Consider the following 19828-nt stretch of genomic DNA (forward strand, 5'->3'; position numbering starts at 1 on the left):
CGAAGTAGAGACGCTCGGGGTCGACGGCGGCGGTGGGCGACGCAAACCGATCAAGAATAGATCGAAAAACCAAAAAGAAACCGCGCGATCAAGATGACCGGCGGGAGAGAGAAAACTCCGGAGCAAGGCTCAGTGAAAAGACTCTCTAGGGCAGCCGGTCAACACGACCGGCGGACGAATCCTAGGTACGGGCGGCGCGGCCCCCGGCAACGGTCATGGAAACCGACCGCCTCAGGGACGACGCGCGGGTGCGGAAACAGCGGCAGATAGGTTTAGGATCGACTTGCGATAGATACCATGTTATAAGGGAAAAAGAGAAGATTGGTGCAATATGATGGATGTATTATTGAGCCTCGAGGGCGAGTATATATTGAATACAATATTTGGAGGGCAAGACGCCTCTCCTAGAAATAAGGTAGGAGACGGATTACAAGATTACAAATGCTAGACTACCAAATACATGTATCACAAATATATCTCTAAGACTTACATTTACATTCTACTTCGTGACTCAAGCAAACACACTTTAGGCCTTCTTTAGTTCATAGGATTGAAAAATCATAGGAAATGAAATGACATGCATCTTAAATTCTATGCACATGAATAGAAAAGAAGATGCCCTTTGATTCACACCATATGATTTTTTCCATTAAGTCTAGGCTAATGTTTATTTTCCTATAAAATGTGAAGGATAGAAAGAATTTTTCCATAAAAATAGGATTTCATTCCTACAAACCAAAGAGCTATGAAAGAATTTTTCCTATAGAAATCATATCCTATCAAAATCCTACATAATAGTTGCGGTCACGCAAGCTCAGCCTGCCTGTACGGCTGTACCGCTTACCGTATCCTTCTCAGCTTCTGGCCGGTACGTCACGGCCACCGGAGCCGGTTCCCTTCGCGTCCGCATCCAATCCAAGCACGGGACGAGAGAGACGAGCCATTCCGCACTTCCGCCTTTGAACCGCCGTTCGGTCCAGCAAACTCCGTCCCGTCTTTCCGTGCGTGCAGTGCAGATCTCCCACCACCACCAGGCGGTCGAAATTTCTCCCTCTCACTCCCCCTCCCTCCCTCCTCCTCCTCCTCCCCTCCAGATCCAGGCCCCGACCCGACGCCTCCGGCCATGAGCGACAGCGATGTCGACGAGGACGAGCTCCTCCAGATGGCGCTGCAGGAGCAGGCCGCCCGGGACCTCAGCCACCAGCGCCCGGCCGGCGCGAACAAGCCCGTCGTCAACCTCGTCCGCCCGCCCGCCAACGCCCGCGGCGGCGCCAAGGCGCGCCAGCCCAGCCGCGGCGGCGACGAGGACGACGACTCCGAGGTCGAGATGCTATCCATTTCCTCCGGCGACGAGGACGGCGCCCCCGCCCGCGAGCGCGGGCCCCCGCCGCCCCGCGGGGGCGGCCGCGCCGGGGCTCGGAGGGCCGCGTCGCGGGACGATGCTGATCTCGACGACGCTGAGCCCAGGAGCTGGAAGCGTGTCGACGAGGCTGAGGTACGGATTGCAGAGATCTCGATCCCGGGGTTGGCGTCTGTGGTGATCGTACGCTTTGATCACCCGCTCAATTGTGCTTCTCTCGAGGGTTTCCAGGGAAATGAGCCAGAGAGTAGATTTTCTTGATTTCAATTTCAACGGGGTCGGATCGTTGTTTGATTGCTAAATTTTAGCCACTGGCGTCAAGCTTGTACAGCTACTTCGCTTTCAACATGCGCATTGTTTTAGCTCCATCTGGATTATATAGAGTGTGCCCAATTCAATTGTGTCGTGCGCCGTGTTAGTTGTGGCACTGCAGAGTAGGCCTGCTTGTTTGGACAGGGGGCATTTTTGGCGAGGGTGTAGTTTAATCATGTGAGACGCATTCCACATTTCCACTTAGCCTGCTTGTATCTTCATGAGATTTGGATGCTGAACATGGAGTTTGACATAATCATAGCCAGTGCTTATACAACTTTGCTAATGTGTCATAAGCAACGCTAGGTTCATCACAACAACTGTACCGGTGTGGTTACGATTGCCACGACATTGCTGCTAAGTGTTTCCTCTGTAGGTTGCTGAATAAGACAACTTTCATTTGGGTTTCTTCTAGCTGCAAATTCACAGAATTCTTGTACATCACATATTCTTCCTCCGCCCGGAATTACTTGACGCTCAAATGGATGTATCTAGCACTGAAATACGTCTAGATACATCTGTTTGAACGTCAACTAATTCCGGACGGAGGGACTATTATTCATAAGTGTCTGCAGTCCGACTCAGTAGAATGTTCATGTAAAAATGATCCACTGGACTCAGCTTAGGGTGTGTTTGGTTGGGGAACTAAGTGGAATGGAATGTCATGGTTCCATTCCACTGGAATGGGTTGGTTCCGTTCCGTTGCTTGGTTCTGAGCAATTAGGTGAAATGGAACGGTTCCATTTTAGTGTTTGGTTGGAGAGAGGAAGGGAATGGATTTGGTTCAGCTCACCCCTTGCATAGGAATGGTGAGATTACCTCTCACATATGTATATGTATATTTTTCACCACTATAGCTCTTTGCATCTTTAACAAACAATAGGACAGGAGAATATATTGTCAAAATCTGTAAGGAAAAGTCATCCACTCATATAGATGTGAAAAGATCTGCAAAATCCTAGTCATCCAAACAAAATATCTTGATAGTTATGGAGGGTATACAATTGTCCCTCTTCTTTCTCAAATTTGCGCATACACTCATGTACTCCAAAATTTAGTACTCCCTCCGTAAAGAAATATAAGAGCATTTAGATCAATTTTTCAAGAAATATAAATGCTCTTATATTTCTTGAAAAATTGATCTAAATGCTATTATATTTCTTTACAGAGGGAGTAGTTCTTATCTGATAAAAGTACATCTTTCCAAGAATTAACATGGGTATTAATCTTATCAAGTAATCCAGCACTGTGTCATGAAGCACTGAATACTTCAGCATAACTGCATAAGATCACATAAAAATGCAGCACCGATGTACACAAGAAATACCAAATTGTACAACTGTTGCAACTAGCATTTTATAGAAACCTGAAACTGTGGTTCCAGACCAATCTACGTAAGTACATATCGGTGTACGCTTAGCCATGTCAATTCATGAGTTGTTTTGAGTAGCCAAGACTTGTGTGATACGTAAAAATCTCAGTCTGCAAGATAGATTGGCATCACCGTTGACGAAGCCGCAAGAGAATTTAACTTGCTGCTGTGCTGGTGGGGCCGCGTGTCTCTGTTTGCTCCATGGGCCCTCCGATGCAGCTGTGCGACCTGAGTCATCGCTGCTGTTGCTGCTGTTTTGATCCCTCTTCCCTTCTAGTACACAGCAGCAGGAACAGCACATGTGGCAGCAACGCATCCTTGGGCGTTCAGCCACCATTGCCCTCCTCTGCAAACAAGGTGAAGCAGCAACAGCCTCTCCGGCAGGCCCCTCACCGCCGCAGCAGCTGGCGACTGTACGTAACGAGCTGTAAGCCTTGGACATGTCCAAGGACTGGCTCGTCGGTGGCATCCCCAATGAGTTCTCAGGGAGGAACTTGAGGCGGCTATGGCGCGGCGCCCTTAGCGCCGAGCTCGAGGCGGAGGAGGGGTGACTACGGGACAAAGTCCGGCAGGCGCGCGTCGGCGGAGCCTGAGAGAAGCGGCGGGAGCGCAAGGTGGCAGAGCATCGGAGAGCCAGCAGCTACAGAGTCTCTCCATCAGCGTGACGGCTACATTGGCTAGCTCGAGGGAGGGAGAGGGTAGGGGAATCGTGGGGACTGAGGCTAGGTCCTGGGTGAGCCGTGATGTTTTTTTTTTGTCGCTAATTCCAGCGAGAACGTGTAGATTCCACCGATTCAGAGGTATCACCCGGTTCCGCATCTGGGAGTATAGTCCCTTGGTAGAACCGGCGCATTCCGTTCCTCCACAACCAAACACAGTAATGTGCTCCAAGTATAGAACCGTTTCATTATATTCCACTTGAAGTGCCCAACCAAACACACCCTTAATCTCAGCCATTCAACCTTGATGTCTCCTTATACATCATCTTCATATGTCTGCATTCTTTGATAATAGTTACCAAATGCCTTGAACATGAAGTTTCATTTCACATGCTATATTGCACTTCTTTGTTTCCATACTCATGCAGAAAAGGCCTAACGCTCATCCGCCTTTGCTTCGGCCAGCTTGCTCGCAGGGTTCGGGAAATGCGTGAAGCAAGAGCAGCGCCTAGCGTTCAAGCACTTGATCAGAAAGCGGCAGCAGCAGCAGCAGCTCGAAAGGCGCTCACAAGTGTACAGACTTTACCTAAAGGCGTGGAGGTTTTGGATCCATTAGGCCTTGGGTAACTATCTGGGTCATCAAACATTTATGATCAATTAAAGCCGTGTTCTGTTTCTAGTGCTCCAATCATATTACACCTGGAAAATATTTTGTAAAAGATAAGTCCAGTTCATGCTCAGTTCTCACCTACTAGTGCATCCCTTGCACCAAAAGGTGCACCTTGGGCTTCACATATATTCTATGAATGCCTTATGTGAATTTTTGATGAGTATCCTGCTGCTATGCGGGTACTAATATTTCTTTTCACAGTCTTCTGTGATTGTGGATGAGTACGCACAAACTGTCAAATCCTATATGCCTTGGCCTTAAAGACACTTTTATGGATACTAGCTTCTGACCCAGACAGCCTGTTTGGTAAACACTTGGGCAGGGGAATGGGAGTTTGCACAAGGTGTTTATGGAGGGATTAGTCATGGGAAGTAGATTTTTACTCCCATTCCCTTGTTTGGCATATGGTAGGAATTAGTGTGGGATAAAACTCGACTCATGAATTAACAGGGTATCCCCTGGGAAGAAATAAGTGGGAATTGGCTTCCTCAACTCCCATTCCCCTTCCCACTTAAACTCCCATTTCCTCTAATCAAACAGTGGACTTTTAGTCTCCTCACCCCTCAACTCCCATTCCCTATCTCTAATTCCCCCAAACCAAACACGCTGAGAGCCAATACATTTTGTTTTGTTTTGTTGGAGAAGTCCAGAAGCCAGCTTAAGATTGGGTGGGTGGGACAATCAGGTAAAAAGCTAGAGAAGCTAGGAGGGATTAGCTTTCTGTGTCCTTTGCGTTAGCTTCCGTTTATTCAAAAGACAAGTGGAGAAACGGTAGGAGGGATCATATTCTTTGTCATTCTTTGAGATAGCTGTTTATCCAAAAGGCAAGTGGAGAAGAAGCCTGGTATTTAGACTGGTTTCTTCATCTGCCTTTAGAAGCTTTAGTAGAAGCCTGGCCAAATAGGCATCATCATTCATGGAAAGATTTGCGAATCACATTTTAAAAATTTATTGAAGTAATGAACATGGCCTTTGTTGTGATCTATTTGGAATTTGGACATAACAGATATTATTATATTAACTCAAAAGCGTCGATAGTGCTGTGCGGTGCAGTGTCTGCTTCACAGGCTATGTAGCACAGGGAATCAAAATAACCATGTGTTGTTTATTTTCTATTCTTCTATGTCGACTGCTTTTTCATGATTAGATAATGCTTATTTCCTTACCAGTGTTATGGATAATAAGTCCCTGCGGCTAATCACTGAAGCTTCAATGAGTTCTCCAGTTTCAAGGGAGAAGTCCCAGGGTTTGGACCCCAGTATGCGAGGTATGCCTGTTCATCATACGCAATATCCCTTTCTTTATTATTGTTCTTTTTTAACAAATGGTATATTTTTTTGTACATTTGCAGAGAAAGTTATATATTCTTCTCCTCATTTTGATCCCAAGGTTTTTCTCTCGTGGGTCCACAAAGATACAAGTGCTGCTGATTTGGAGTCTGGTGCTCTTACCTTGAAAACTGATCTCAAAGGGAGAACACAGCAGAAAAAACAACTAGTCAAGGAGAATTTTGATTGTTTTGTCTCCTGCAAAACCACAATAGATGGTATTAATTTTGTTGTTAGTTTTTCCTTATTGCTGCTACATGTGTTGTCATTTACATTCTGTACAGTGTCTGCATCTCCTTGTAAATATGCTATTTTTTCTGCAGACATTGAGTCGAAACTGAGACAGATAGAAGACGATCCTGAAGGTGCAGGTACATCTCACTTATATTCAGTCACTCAAAAAATTAGCGGTGTGGCAAATCGTGCATTTGAGCCTCTATTTGAGAGGCAGGTAAACTAACTAAACTTTCTCTCGAGCTACTTCTCATTTATCTTGATTGGTATTTCTGCAAGATTCCTTCTTGAGTGTACTAAAGTAAACCCCCTTATACAGGCCCAAGCTGATAAGATCAGATCTGTTCAAGGAATGCTTCAGAGATTCCGGACATTATTTAACCTGCCAAGCGCAATTCGTGGCAACATTAGGAAAGGAGAGTATGATCTAGCTGTCAGAGAGTACCAAAAAGCAAAATCAATTGTTCTTCCTTCTCATGTATGCCGACTTCTTAATTTATTTTAGCCTTGCCTATCACCATACGATTAGGAGTTACGGGAATGGGCAGGGTGTACATGCTTACTGGTCATTGTCTTTACTCAAACAACCTTGGGGATTTAGTGGGGACCATGGACCAGTGATATCCATCATATTTGCATTACCGTCCTAGATTGCTATCTCCCCTCTATTTGCTGCTTAGTAAATTGGTGTAGTAATTTGTTTAGTGTAAAAAGTATTAAATATATCTACTTTAAATTCAGCATTAAGAAATTTTCGATGCATACAGGAGAAACTTGTATGATCATTACCTAACAAAACAGCTAAAGCAGACACAGTCATCTACTTGGCAGTGACTTATTAGGGCTTTAGTGGGGTTGCATTGTCATTGCCTTACCGTTGAATTATTTCCAGTAGTTTGTGGCACCATGCCAAAATTCCATTACAGGAGATTGCTCCCCTAGTCTCCGAGATACTTACTAAAATGATGTGTAATTATACCATCATTTGCTACCAATTTGTGCTTGATCAGAGCACGCAACAAGTTTATGGTAGAGTTTTGAAGGATCTCACCTCTTAATATCTTCTTTTCATGCCGCCTGCTTGTCTTTCTGTTTACGAGGCAGTGTATGATAGAAATGCCATGACGATGTCTTGCATGTTGCAGCTGACTGGCGGTTGTGCATGCATCATTTGTCTCATGTTTTCCATATACTTTAGGGTTTTAAGTCCCACTGTTGTTTGCTTTATTATATTTGTACTTCTATATGGACAACAATATACAATTTTCTAATAACAGAGGTTGCTTGATTCACACTCAGCTCTTAGAAACCCGAAAGTACTGACTTGCATGTGTGTCGCTAACTTGATTTTATTGGCTGTTACATATTGTTCAAATTTTCATTGTCTTTGTAGCGCTTCCCCTCATTGTTATTTGTTAGGCACACCACAATCAACTGTAGTTTTAGTGCATTTTATATGTTTATTATATGATACTACAATGGACAACCTGTAGGTTGGAATACTGAAACGTGTACTGGAAGAAGTGGAGAAGGTAATGCATGAATTCAGGGGCATGCTTTATAAGTCAATGGAAGATCCTCATCTCGACCTTGCTGAGGTTAGTACACTGTAATATTTTGTGTTTTTGACACCTTGAATTTCATTACTTCTGTTGACATTGAAAGATGGCTTAACTTGTGAAGTTAGATTTGAGGGATCTTGACCTTGATCAGATAGTGTGACACTTCTACGAGACATAGGAAGTGGATGGATAACCTTAGGATACTGCTGGGACTAAAATTGACTATCTGATTACTAGCAATACTTACACTATTTGTAGATCAAATTTATCTGATGATTTGGTTCTATTTGCTTACTGATTCTATTCCAACTTTCAGCTTGAGAACATTGTCCGGCTATTGTTGGAGTTGGAGCCTGAGACTGATCCAGTGTGGCATTATCTTAATATTCAGGTTATCACCCTTGACCAGAAGCTTCATGCTATAGCTGACATTTTCCTATTAAATCATCTCCACTCTCTGTCATACCATATTCTAAATGTGCTTATACACTACTATTTTCTATCAGAATGGCAGAATTCATGGATTATTTGAGAAGTGTACCGTAGATCATGAAGTGCGAATGGAGATTTTGCAAAATAAAAGACATGAGAAAGTGCTATCTGATTCAAAATGGAGGCAGCTGCAACAAGAGTCGAATAAATCAGTGAGTGTCTTACTTTCTCTTGTTCAGGATGATACATGATTCGTTATTCTTATGATATTACCATGGTATTCATGGCTTTTCTTTTTGTTAATGTGGCCCTCTTTTGTTTTGTTTGTGTAGTTGGAAGTTGATTCTGCTATTGGTGATTCTTTTCAAGATGATCAATTGTCATTAAGCTTCATGGCTGAAGAGGCTGATAGTTTAAGGGCAACTTACATACGCAGGTTAAGTGCTGTACTTATCCAGCATGTTCCAGCATTCTGGAGATTAGCTTTATCTGTCTTCAGTGGAAAATTTGCAAAGGTATGGACACGCAAAATCGTATTAGTTGCATGGTAGCTAAGCATGATTCACCTTGAGTATATTGTTCTAAGCAAATGGCTTTTCATGTTTAGTAGCCGTATAGGTTAGGTCTTGCTACAAGCATATTGTTTTGCGGAAACTTGTGCAACCTTCCATCTCCCTGTTCGCGCAATATTGAACTCAAACTGAAAAGTTTACATATGCTTCATGTAAATTGTTCTGATAATGTCAATATGAAAATCTGATGCCTGCTTCACATTGTCACATGAAAGTCTGATGTCTGCTTCGCATTGTCATATGGAAGTTAGAAGAGCCACCATCTTATATTTGTTTGAGCATAATAAAGAACCACACAGATGTGTTAGCTTATTCCTTACAGGCAGCTGCTGGCAATGCACTTGCTGATTCTGAGATGAATGCAAAATCTGGTGCAAATAAGACCGATGATAAAGGTGCGGAGGCGAAGTACACAAACCATAGTCTTGATGAGGTTGCTAGTATGGTTTGTGCTACTGTATCTGTTTTCGACACGAAGGTACATTACTTACTGCATGCTGGGAAAATTTGTTTGTTAACCATGATACTTAATACTTTGCACTTGGTCTTATGATTGTATTTGCAATTCTAGTAATCGTGCTTTCACACAAACAGGTTCAGAATACTTTTCGTGATTTTGAGGAATGCAACATTCTTCGTCCATTTATGGGTGACACTATAAAAGAAATAGCTAAGGCTTGTCAGACCCTCGAGGGGAAGGATTCATCTCCAACTGCTGGTATAGTTAGTGCCATTTTCTAGAAGTTGCTTTTACACAGAAATTTGCTGTGTATCCTGAATGTGTTTAACAACTGTGCCAGTTAAAATGTTGCATGCCCTTCATTCTGAAATGACAAAGCTCTACATTCTTCGACTTTGTTCTTGGATGCGGGTAACAACTAAGGAAGTATCAAAACATGAGACTTGGGTTACTTTGTCAACCCTTGAGAGAAACAAGTCTCCGTATGCAATTTCATGCCTGCCCTTGGAGTTCCGTGAAATCACAATTTCCGCAATGGACCGGATTGAATTGTAAGCGTGCTTCTGTATTTCTGCTCAACACTGTACTTTATCAATTTGTCTAGTTTGTTACGGAGTTAAGCACTTATGGTTGCGATTTCTGAGCCATGTGAAGTTTTCTGGCTGTATTTTTTCCCCTGTAGTTGACCTTTTCTTTGTAATGTTTGCATTTCAAAGCTTATTTCCTTGTTGGGAACTCCAGGTTTTCTGCACAACTAGGGGAGGCTAAATATCTTTCTTTTTGCAAGCACAATATGTTAGTCTATGACAATGCAAGGCAAGGCAGTTGCATTCTTGTTACTCACACCCCAAAATTCAACTTTGACCATAAATTAGACATATCAAATGTGAGTTATATGCGATAAAAATTATACCATTGAATTCATATTCGAAAGAACTATTCAGTGGTATAATTTTTAGTTCACAAAAATGTATAACATCGGTCTAATTTATGGTCAAAGTTGGATTTGGGGATGCGTGCGCGCCTTATTCATTGGAATGGAGGGACCATATCATGATCAATCACACATCACAATGCACCCCCCCCCCCCCCCCCCCCCCCCCCCGGTCACAAAAATGTATAATAATACAGAGACAGACAGACTGCATCCTGATCTACGTTGTCTATTTCAGAATGATCTTTAATCTCAGGAATGAGACTGCCAAGTCTTACGACATTACTCGACAGCTTCAGGAAATCCATGAGTCTGTTAGACTTGCATTTCTAAATTCTTTTCGGGATTTTGCAGGTATGGAGTTGATTTATGTTATAGTTATTCTGAAATTCTGAATTGTTGTATTTAATTATGGCATCATTGTTTATTCTTCACAACCTGTGTAAACTTATCAGGTTATCTGGGGACATTTGGAGCGGAACTAGCTCAGAGTAGATCAAATAAAGAAAACAATCATGTGCAAAATGGGTATATGAATGGTACTGATAGAGAATCATCTGCTAGCATGGATGGAAACTTGCACAAGAAGCTATTGGTTGTTTTGAGTAACATTGGATATTGTAAAGCAGAACTTTCAGATCAACTGTATAACAAATATAGGCACATTTGGTCTCCGATCAGGTACCTGGCCTACTTCACTTATTTTTCTGGTAGCATTCTTCAAGTATTGCTGCATTGCATAATGCTCTAAAACCTATTATGGTTCAAATTCCCTAACATTCCACCCTCAAAGAATAATAATTTTCTTGAGGTCATCTGTTGTTAGTTCTTTACTATTTTCATGTCATTATCTTCCACCCACCAGTTAGGGCTGTCGCTATGAATGGCACTAGTGTCTGGGAAGGAAGATGCAAAAAGATTTCTAGGGTTAAGTACAAATTTATCTTCAGATGAGCCTAACTCTGAAATCATTTCCATTAGTGTGGTATCCTATGAATATGCTGCATTTTGTACCTTGTTGCATCCAGTTTCGAGCCTCTCCTTTTTGTAGGATATCAGTCATTAGAAGAAAACCTTGTATGTCTCATTCTTTATCCATATATATTTCTTGTAAGCATGAATAGATGAATGAAAATATTATTTACTCATTTTAGAAACATTTCTCAAGATACATCTACTTCACCAATGACAGTTTCACTATCACAGGGATAATGATGAACGTAGTGCTGATATGCGAGATCTTGTGACATCCTTCTCTGGACTTGAGGATAAAGTCCTCGACCAATATACTTTTGCAAAGGTATGGTTGGCAATGGTGGACTTTGTGTTGATCAACCAGTATATGTATGATCTGTTGAACATCCCGCTGCCAGGGCGCCTTGTCGCTTTATTCCTATCTTGTTGTGCGAACGTTAATTTGGGATATTTTACTTGCTGAAGATTTGTTACGCAAACACCAGATATATTGTCATCCGTCAACAGTAGTATAATCTTTGAAAGAATCGCTTAAATGATGCCAACTATAATATTTCATTTTGGTATGAAGTAGCAGTAATTTGATTAAAAGCCGTTGTTGTTGTACTGGCTTTCTATTACTCTGGAATAAGCCATATGCTTGTAAACAAGTAGATCATACTTGACGACATAAACATGTTTTCCGGATTATCAGTTTTTGGGTATGTTCGCATTTTATAGTCTGCTTTCGCTTTTACTCATCATGATTTTTTGTTTTCTTTTGATTAGTCAAACGTGATCAGAAATGCTGCACAGAACTATCTGTTGGATTCTGGGATTCATTGGGGGGCAGCACCTGTAGTGAAGGTATGCAATACAAAGGATGACAAGCCCCTATTGATGCTATCTCAATTATCTATTAGTAGTTCTTTATTTATTGATGAAACAGCCAATTGCATTCTACCGCTAGAGTTTCCGTCCTGATGCAGTTCAAAATCATGGCTGGATCCAACCCACTCAAACTGCTGCACAACCCTTCTTGGCAGGTTTTGCACAGTTCGTGGGCTACATTACCAATTTGCCACTAAACAATAGCTTCCGTTCGCACTCCTGTTTTATTTCCAGTTCTCTGCCAATGCCCTGCTCCTAATCGTTGGCAGTGGTGGCACTGAGCACGACCTCTTGCTCAGCAGGATGGCGACCTCTTCTGCGCATCCGACCTCTCAGCACTGAGGTGCCCGGTATTGCACTCTGTCCAGAAGGATGTTCTCCTGCTCCTTGGTGGTGACATTGTGTCCTGTACTCCTGTGATTGTTGCTGTGCAGTCGGGCTAGTGCTATGATCTAATTGTGATGAGAGCGTAGGTGCCCAGCAGTTTGCTAGTGAAGGGCAGATGCATCAAGCAACAGCATCGCCTGATGAGGTGGTGGGGTGTTTTCTGCTGGCAGTTGTTGAAGTGTATATGTGGATTGCCTAGCCCTTTCCATCAGTTCGGACTTTTGGGGCTAGTTCATGAAGCTTAACATGGTATCAGGGCCTAAGGTCTTGAGTTCAAGTCCTGACTCTCGCAATTTATATTAGGGATGATAGACTACTCATATCAATAAGGAATTCCTTCTTTTTCGGAAGCCCATTCGGATAGAACTCCAAAGTTAAGCATGCTCAGCTTGGAGTAATTTCAGGATGGGTGACCGACCGGGAAGTTGCTCCCGGGTGCGCACGAGTGAGGACAAAGGGGCTGTTTGGTTCTAGGCCTAACCATGCCACATTTTGCCATATAATATTGCCACACTTGCCTAAGGTTAGTTCTTCAAAATGAGAGCCACAAGTTGGCAAGCCTAAGGGAATCTTGCCACACTTTTTGAGTGTATGTGATGTGGGACCCTAGTGTGGCTTGCCTAAGGTGTGGCTTGAACCAAACACCCACCCAAGTTGGTCAAACTTGCCTAACCTTAGATGTGGCAACCTTAGGCAAATTTAGTCTCAAACCAAACAGCCCCAAAGTGCGCAGAAAAGAGTAGTATTGATCTGTGGGGCCAGTCTAGATCCCGCCAGGAGTAACGACCACCGGCGGGTGTGTCCGGGGCGTTACAGTCTATCCATGTGTTGACTTCCCGCGTCACACGTGAGAGGGGGGGTTGAAGTGTATATGTGGATTGCCTAGCCCGACCACCGGCGGGTGTGTCCGGGGCGTTACAGTCTATCCATGTGTTGACTTCCCGCGTCACATGTGAGAGGGGGTGTTGAAGTGTATATGTGGATTGCCTAGCCCTTTCCATCAGTTCGGACTTTTGGTTGCGTTGGCTAGTGCATGAAGCTTAACAGCAGTCACCTCCGTGTGCGTCTGAGCGAAAGCGCTGCTGGTTGCCTCGCACCATTGCCGGATGAGGCGCTGGGCTGCTTCTTGCCGGTGGCCTTCATGCAGAGCACCCATCACTCCCAGATGAACATTATTGTTTCTTGCCTCACGTTGCTGAGATCACATTCACTAACTTCAGTGAGGCTAGTTCAATTCCAGCGTCAGCATCACCTCTCCTCTTTCAGTTCTTTCGAGTTGCCAATCACATCTTTGGAATCTTATGCTTGCCATTTGCTTCTCTCAATTTATTGTTGCCACAAACTTCTTTCAAATATATCCTCCCCTGTTGTTTCTTTCTGCATTCTCAGCTTAATCATCTTCTTCATCACCAGTGTGTTACTTTGGAATGGCTTGGGATGGGCTGGGTTGGGATTTCATGCCAAGGAACTGTCTATGAACAGGGCTTATTCAGAACATGTAGCATCTTCCCCATTTACTGCAAGGACAGTTACAACTTACACTAATAGTATCTTGTGGCTCCACTTTTTTTTGCTGACCTAACTGGTGTTTGCGTAGTGGCATGCATTTATTGAGTTGCAAATGTTTTTGCTGTCTTACGAATTTAGCATTTTGTCAATGCGAGTGTAGTCTTGTTGCACTCTAATTCAATTTATTGTCCTCGCAGGGCATACGGGATGCAACTCTTGATTTACTGCACATCCTTGTAGCTGTACATGCCGAGGTTTTTATCATTTTCCTTTTCTTCCTTTCATTATTTTAGCATGTGACACAACTATCTTTCCAGGAATAACATGCGTAAAAATGGGCAGATTTCAAACTTTTTTTTAGTCCGATGGGTTCGTTATGTCCACTTCTGCAGTTCTGCTAAGCTTTCTATTGTGCAAGTAAAATGGACAGATTTCAAACTTTATTTTATTTCTGTTTATCTGATAAATATAGGAAAAATACCTTTATATTATAAACTGGATCAATATTTTTCTGCTTAATGAATACTCAGAGATCCTGATGTTTCCGTAAAAAAGTTAGTCTGTAAGGTGGCTGGTATTAAGTACTAGACAGGGCATTTTCAGTGGTAGCTGGACCTGGTCTCTGTCCTGGAATTTGACAATTTTTGAAGAACTTGGTAACACTGCATTATGTATTTTAATTCTGTTTCCAGTGATGCTATGATGTATTTGTTCTATAACCCAAATTAAAACCATTGTATTTCATTCTGGATAACTTTTGTCTGGATCCTGTTTCCTACTTATACACTAAATAAACACTAATTTAAAACTCTAGGGCCGCTTGTTTTCAGAAACCGCATGACAGGTTGCTGTTGGCAGTTATAATCTATACAGTAAAGTAAGGTACATGGATAAATCTGCTTTAATTCCATCAAAATTCTTTTATGCTCTACCTTTGTCTTGTTTCAGGTATACTCGGGTGCTAGGCCTTTGTTGGAGAAAACGATGAAAATTTTGGTCGAGGGTTTGGTCGACATCTTTCTTAGTCTTTTTTATGAGAACAAGGCCAAGGATCTCAGAATGTTGGATGCAAATGGTTTTTGTCAGCTCATGCTTGAGGTAAGTTATGTACTCCCTCCGATCCATATTAATTGTCGCAGACTTAGTACAAAGTTAGTAGAACTTCGTGCTAAATCTGTGTCAATTAATTTGGGCCAGAGGGAGTAGTTACTTTTGTTTACCTTAGGATTATTAATGAGCCTTTACTATGCAGTTGTTCAACTAGTGAAGTTAAGCACTCTCCTTTTTGTTATATGCTTGCAGCTTGAGTATTTTGAAACCGTGTTAAACACATACTTCTCTACTGAGGCACAACAAGCTCTGAAATCTTTGCAAGAGAGTTTGTTGGAGAAGGCCTGTGAAAGTGGCAGTGAAGATGCTGCATCAGATGATAAACAAGTGCCATCAGTATCACCCGATGATTTGCTTGTAAGTACTCCAAACATTCATGCCTGTCCACGAATTGTGATACATGAAAAATTCATCTAGTAGAGTACCATCACAGTAATCTATTGAAATATAGGCGTGCTGTGTAAGCCTTGATATTTATGATCCTTTGGACTAAGCTCGATTACATTGAAAAGTGTTCTTTAGGGTAAGTTTACTTTTGCAACGGACATTGTATAATCGGAAGTCTGTGTTTTCCCCAGGCTCTTGCTCAGCAACACGGCAGTGATCTGCTGCAAGGGGAGCTGGAGAGAACCCGATTAAATATAGCATGTTTTATGGAGCCAACTCTTCAATCAGGCTCGAAAACTTCAGCTTATTCGTCTTACCAGGCACCAGCACCACATCATCCCCAGGCTCAAGTCTCCTCCCCTAGTTTTAGAAGGCAGCAGCAGACAAGTTCAAATTCTCCCATAGTCTCTAGAAGACGCCGATGAACTAAATGCTGAGAGCAACATTTTCTTTATCGACGTGGCCTCTTCCTTAAACTCCCTTTTTTAAAAAGGAAGTCCCTCTTTTCTTGGGTTGCTTGTATTTTTTTCCATTCATTGTAATTAGCATCATGTTGTGTATTATGAATTTTGATCCATTCTTTTGGTGTTGTATGATAAAAGGGCAGGGTACAGGTGCTGCTGTACGGGACTTTGTACTTGTATAATCTCCAGGAACTGGAATTGTTATTTCCATGTTTTCAGAAGATACCACTGCAAATTATACTTGTTTTGAACCAAGTGATACTCCCTCCATTCCTTAATATAAGCCTTTTTTAGACATTCCAATATTACATATGGAGCAAAATGAGTAAATCTACACTTTAGAGTGCGTATATATACATCTGTATGTAGTCTGTATTTGAAATCTCTAAAACGTCTTGTATTTAGAAATGGAGGGAGTAGATCTTATCTTGGGTCGTCTCCCGTTAAATGTAATGATGACTCCTGTTGTCTGAGCCTACGTTTGAACCTCACACTGTTTCAGCTGAGCGTGTATATTCTAGGCTGAGTTGACTGAGTTGCATACTCGAGGAGACGAGGTGTTGCGTATATTAGTTTGTGCACTAGTATATACATTGTACAGTTGAACCTGGGTTGTAGTAATTGTATTATTTGGTACTCGCTCTATAAACTAATATAAGAGCGTTTAGATCACTACTTATATTAGTTTATGGAGGGAGTACTTGTCTACAGCATACACCTCCGGCTTCCTCAAGAATTTGCTAGGATTGAGGGGATCTTCTGATTGTAATTGGATGGAAGATAAGATCAGCATTTTGATTTGTCTCGCATTGTTGTCAGCAAGCACGTGTTGCAGGCTCGAGATCCGGCTTCTGCCTCCAGTAGTCAGCACAGCGCAGCAGCAACGGTTTATATATTTTCCTTGAAACGGGACCTACACTACACGGCTATGCGCAGGACAGTTGCATCTGCACCCACTTGCACTGCTACGCAACATGCCGTGGTCGACTCCTCGGGAACGAACAAGGCACCACAACACAAGAACGTTATCCTCCCAGACCCCCGTGTCCACGACTCCACGTGTTTGCACTCTCCCAGACCCACCCAGAGGCCAGAGCTGCATATCTCCGCCCCGCCAATCAACGTCTCCCAGTAGCAACCTCACGCATGGAGGAGAGGGAGCATGGTGCAGCCCAAGAGTAGGCCCCGCGAGTGAGCCCGCCCGCCCTCCGCCCTGCCTGCCATGGCAGCCTCCCTCCTCCTCCTCTCCCCCTCGCCTCACCGCCACTGCATTATCACGCCCACCAGGGGAACCGGAACGCCGCTGCCTTCCCCGCGGTGCCACCCACCAGCTCCGCGGCGCCGGCCGCGGCCGCGGGGCGCGGGGCTGGTGGCGAGAGGCGCCGCGGTGCCTCCCGAGCAAAGCTTAGCGCCTCACTACGAGACTCTGGGCGACGCCAAGTCTGCGCTGTACCAAGCTCTGGAAGGTTTGCTGCTGCTATTTGGTGCTTGGTTTCGTTGGTGCTTCTGAACTGGACTCTTGATTCCTGTCTCTACTGTTCTGGCAAAAGGTATCGACAGAGGAATATTTGGCATAACCTCCGCGAAAAGGTCCGAGATTCATGCTCTGGTGGAGCTCTTGGAGTCCCGGAATCCTACACCGAATCCCACCGACAAATTGCACGACAAGGTACACAGTCTGAATATTCTTCTTCCAATCAGTTTTTGTAGTATAATTCAGCTATGGGTCGCGGTAAATTGAAGTGTTGACTCGTCCTTCCATGCTTTTAAGCTTAAAGTGTGACTGCTAGAAAGAGTTACGCTGGCTTGGGCAGTTAATAGTAGATGCCAAATTTTTTAAAAACCAGAGGAACACCTGCAATTACTGACTCTGGGAAACTTGAGACGATGCAAGGTGGACGGCTGCTGGAGGCTCATCTATAGCACCATCTCGATTCTGGGGAAAAGGAGAACCAAGTTAGGCCTGCGAGATTTCATCAGCCTGGGGGATTTCTTCCAGATAATCGATGTCAAGGAGGTTAGTCAAACGTTGCCCATCAAATTTCAGCAAACCAATGCTACATTTTTTCCTTTTCCTTTTTAATTTGTTCTATAATTCTTGTATGTATGTACTCTGTAGCCCCAACTGTACAATTTATGCTTTTACAGCTGTGTAGCGTAGATTTTGAATAGTGTAATGTTAAATGATAATCTTGTGCCCTGAACTTAGCATTGAAATGCAACGAAATTAGGATTCATACACAATGCCAGAAACATAGGATTTGTGTTTTAACTGTACAAGTAGTTCATGAAACTGAGTGCTATTGTAAAGATTCTAGTACTTCCCAACCAAGTAAATTTTGATTGTTGGTATATCTTGAAATAAATGGAGATTTAGCGTCACTTCTGTACACCCAAAGGAAAAGGCGGTGAGTGTCATAAAGTTCAGCGCAAGAGCATTGAAGATATTCTCAGGCCAACTTGCTATTGAAGCATCCTACACTATCACGACAAAAACAGTAAGAAATTCTATGCTGGCATCTCTCATGTCTAAAAATTTCATGTGTCTGACTGCTAATTGACGTAAGCCTGTAATTTCCTCACAGCTTGTGGTGTCTTGTTTCAGAGAGTGGGTATCAAGCTTGAGAGTTCAACAATCACCCCAGATCAGGTACAAGTTGTGATCTTTATTGTATCAACACCCAATACATAGTTATCCCCTGCGAAATGGGAAAAAGTTTTAAATGTTAATGTCGCTACCAAAATGAACAAAACTAAATTCAGGGCCAATCACTCGTATCTTTTGTTTGGTGACAAGAACGACACCTTGGACTATGTTTATTTGTGGAACAAGAATGATACCATGGTCTTTCACTTACCTAATGTTTATTTTGACCGTTTGTCACATTGGGCTATGCAGTTGATGAATATCTTCCAGAAGAACTACGACATGCTCCTTGCCATATTCAACCCAGAAGGTTGGCTTGAGATAACGTATCCTTTTGGTGTTGCTGAGTGCTACTCTACACTTGATTGATTTTTCGAATTGGTGTTTCTGCCTGTTTTTTTTCCTCCCAAATTGGTGTTTTTGCCACTCTTCTAATTATACATATAGCAAACCTACTTCATGTATATAGTCTTCCTCATCAAATTTTACTAGATATGTTGACGAATCTCTACGGATCGGCAGAGATGACAAGGCAAACATCTTTGTTCTGGAGAAAACAGACCCATCTCAAGTGTAAGAAGATCTACGAAGCAAAATGTGTGCAAATATTCGTAATTTCTGACAATGAGTGCATCGACACTCAGAGAAGAGGCCACATTAACGTATTCCGCGGCACAAATGATTGTTAACAGCTCAGTGCAGGTCATCGATTCAACCACTCATCAATTTCTCCTGAAAAGGATAAGCAGCATTCTTTTTTACGACCGTAGAAACATTTGTTTTTTGGATTTTTTAGCTGTGCACAGTCAATGTATCAATGTAAGTATGTAACTATGAAAGTTCAGTTACATAGAGAATCAAACTGCCCCATCATAGGGAGCAATTAAACAAATATCCAATTTTGAAATACATTTTTTTTCAAATACCTGTCAAAGTTTCAAATACTACGAGTACTATTCGCTTATCGCTCGTCTTATTTGTACCGGGATTTCTTTAAATGTTTGACGAAATTTTGCAGCCTCACAAAGATTGTAAAACGACCTACATATGCACAATTTTGTTTTAAGAGTCATGCAACATGGGATGAGCTTGGCATATAGCATCATGTAATTAAACCTGAATAAATGTGTACATGTAGCATATTTTCTCTTTGCCTTCTCATCTAAGGTACCCTGCCATATTTTCTTAGAACGGGTACCCTGCAATGTGGGCATCCTTAAATTTTGGAGTCTACTCCAAATCAAGACCACGAGCCTCAGTATTTGGCGGCTGGGCGAGGAGTTACAGCATGCTCTTCATCCACTCAAATCTTGGCACCACAAACATTTCAGGACGTGTCTACTACACACTTCTATTCTTTTAGAGTCTTTTGATCCTCCAAGCGCAGAGGACTGTAGGACAACAACATTTTCTTAAGTGAGTGACCTAAGGTTTATCAATCAACGGGAGGCATATGTCGAAAGTGTTCTGTCTTAAACAACTTTGCAACCAAATACAAGTAGTCTCTTCTGTCCTCACCACATCCATTTTTTTTGAAAGGCACACAATACAATGTTAATTATATATGTGCACTATTTTGGCGAA

At 42.7% G+C, this 19828-nt stretch overlaps 2 protein-coding genes across 4 annotated transcripts; both read left to right on the forward strand.

Annotated features, from left to right (window-relative positions):
* The first annotated feature begins 919 nt into the window (after positions 1 to 919).
* Positions 920 to 15832, forward strand: LOC125538227 (exocyst complex component SEC5B-like). Of its 2 annotated transcripts, XM_048701499.1 has the most exons (21): positions 924 to 1495; positions 4169 to 4326; positions 5543 to 5640; positions 5725 to 5919; positions 6025 to 6152; positions 6255 to 6413; positions 7429 to 7533; positions 7814 to 7888; positions 8004 to 8141; positions 8262 to 8444; positions 8824 to 8979; positions 9096 to 9219; positions 9302 to 9512; positions 10134 to 10249; positions 10351 to 10576; positions 11102 to 11195; positions 11639 to 11716; positions 13834 to 13890; positions 14585 to 14734; positions 14939 to 15103; positions 15325 to 15832. In XM_048701499.1, the coding sequence occupies exons 1-21, from the start codon at positions 1124 to 1126 to the stop codon at positions 15556 to 15558; spliced, it is 3222 nt and encodes a 1073-aa protein (XP_048557456.1). In that variant the 5' UTR covers positions 924 to 1123; the 3' UTR covers positions 15559 to 15832. The 2 variants fall into 2 exon arrangements, with proteins under 2 accessions (XP_048557457.1, XP_048557456.1); XM_048701500.1 differs by lacking the exon at positions 15325 to 15832 and having other exon boundaries at positions 920 to 1495; positions 14911 to 15040.
* An 814-nt stretch (positions 15833 to 16646) lies between these two features.
* Positions 16647 to 19171, forward strand: LOC125538228 (fibrillin protein 5 homolog). Of its 2 annotated transcripts, none has more exons than XR_007296274.1 (7): positions 16647 to 17063; positions 17148 to 17266; positions 17492 to 17614; positions 17997 to 18095; positions 18183 to 18247; positions 18497 to 18570; positions 18737 to 19171. XR_007296274.1 is itself a non-coding variant. In XM_048701502.1 (7 exons), the coding sequence occupies exons 1-7, from the start codon at positions 16820 to 16822 to the stop codon at positions 18819 to 18821; spliced, it is 789 nt and encodes a 262-aa protein (XP_048557459.1). In that variant the 5' UTR covers positions 16651 to 16819; the 3' UTR covers positions 18822 to 19171. The 2 variants fall into 2 exon arrangements, 1 of the variants encoding a protein (XP_048557459.1); XM_048701502.1 differs by having other exon boundaries at positions 16651 to 17063; positions 18203 to 18247.
* Positions 19172 to 19828: the final 657 nt, after the last annotated feature.

Source organism: Triticum urartu, chromosome 2 (assembly GCF_003073215.2).
Source record: "Triticum urartu cultivar G1812 chromosome 2, Tu2.1, whole genome shotgun sequence".
Classification (NCBI taxonomy): domain Eukaryota; kingdom Viridiplantae; phylum Streptophyta; class Magnoliopsida; order Poales; family Poaceae; genus Triticum; species Triticum urartu.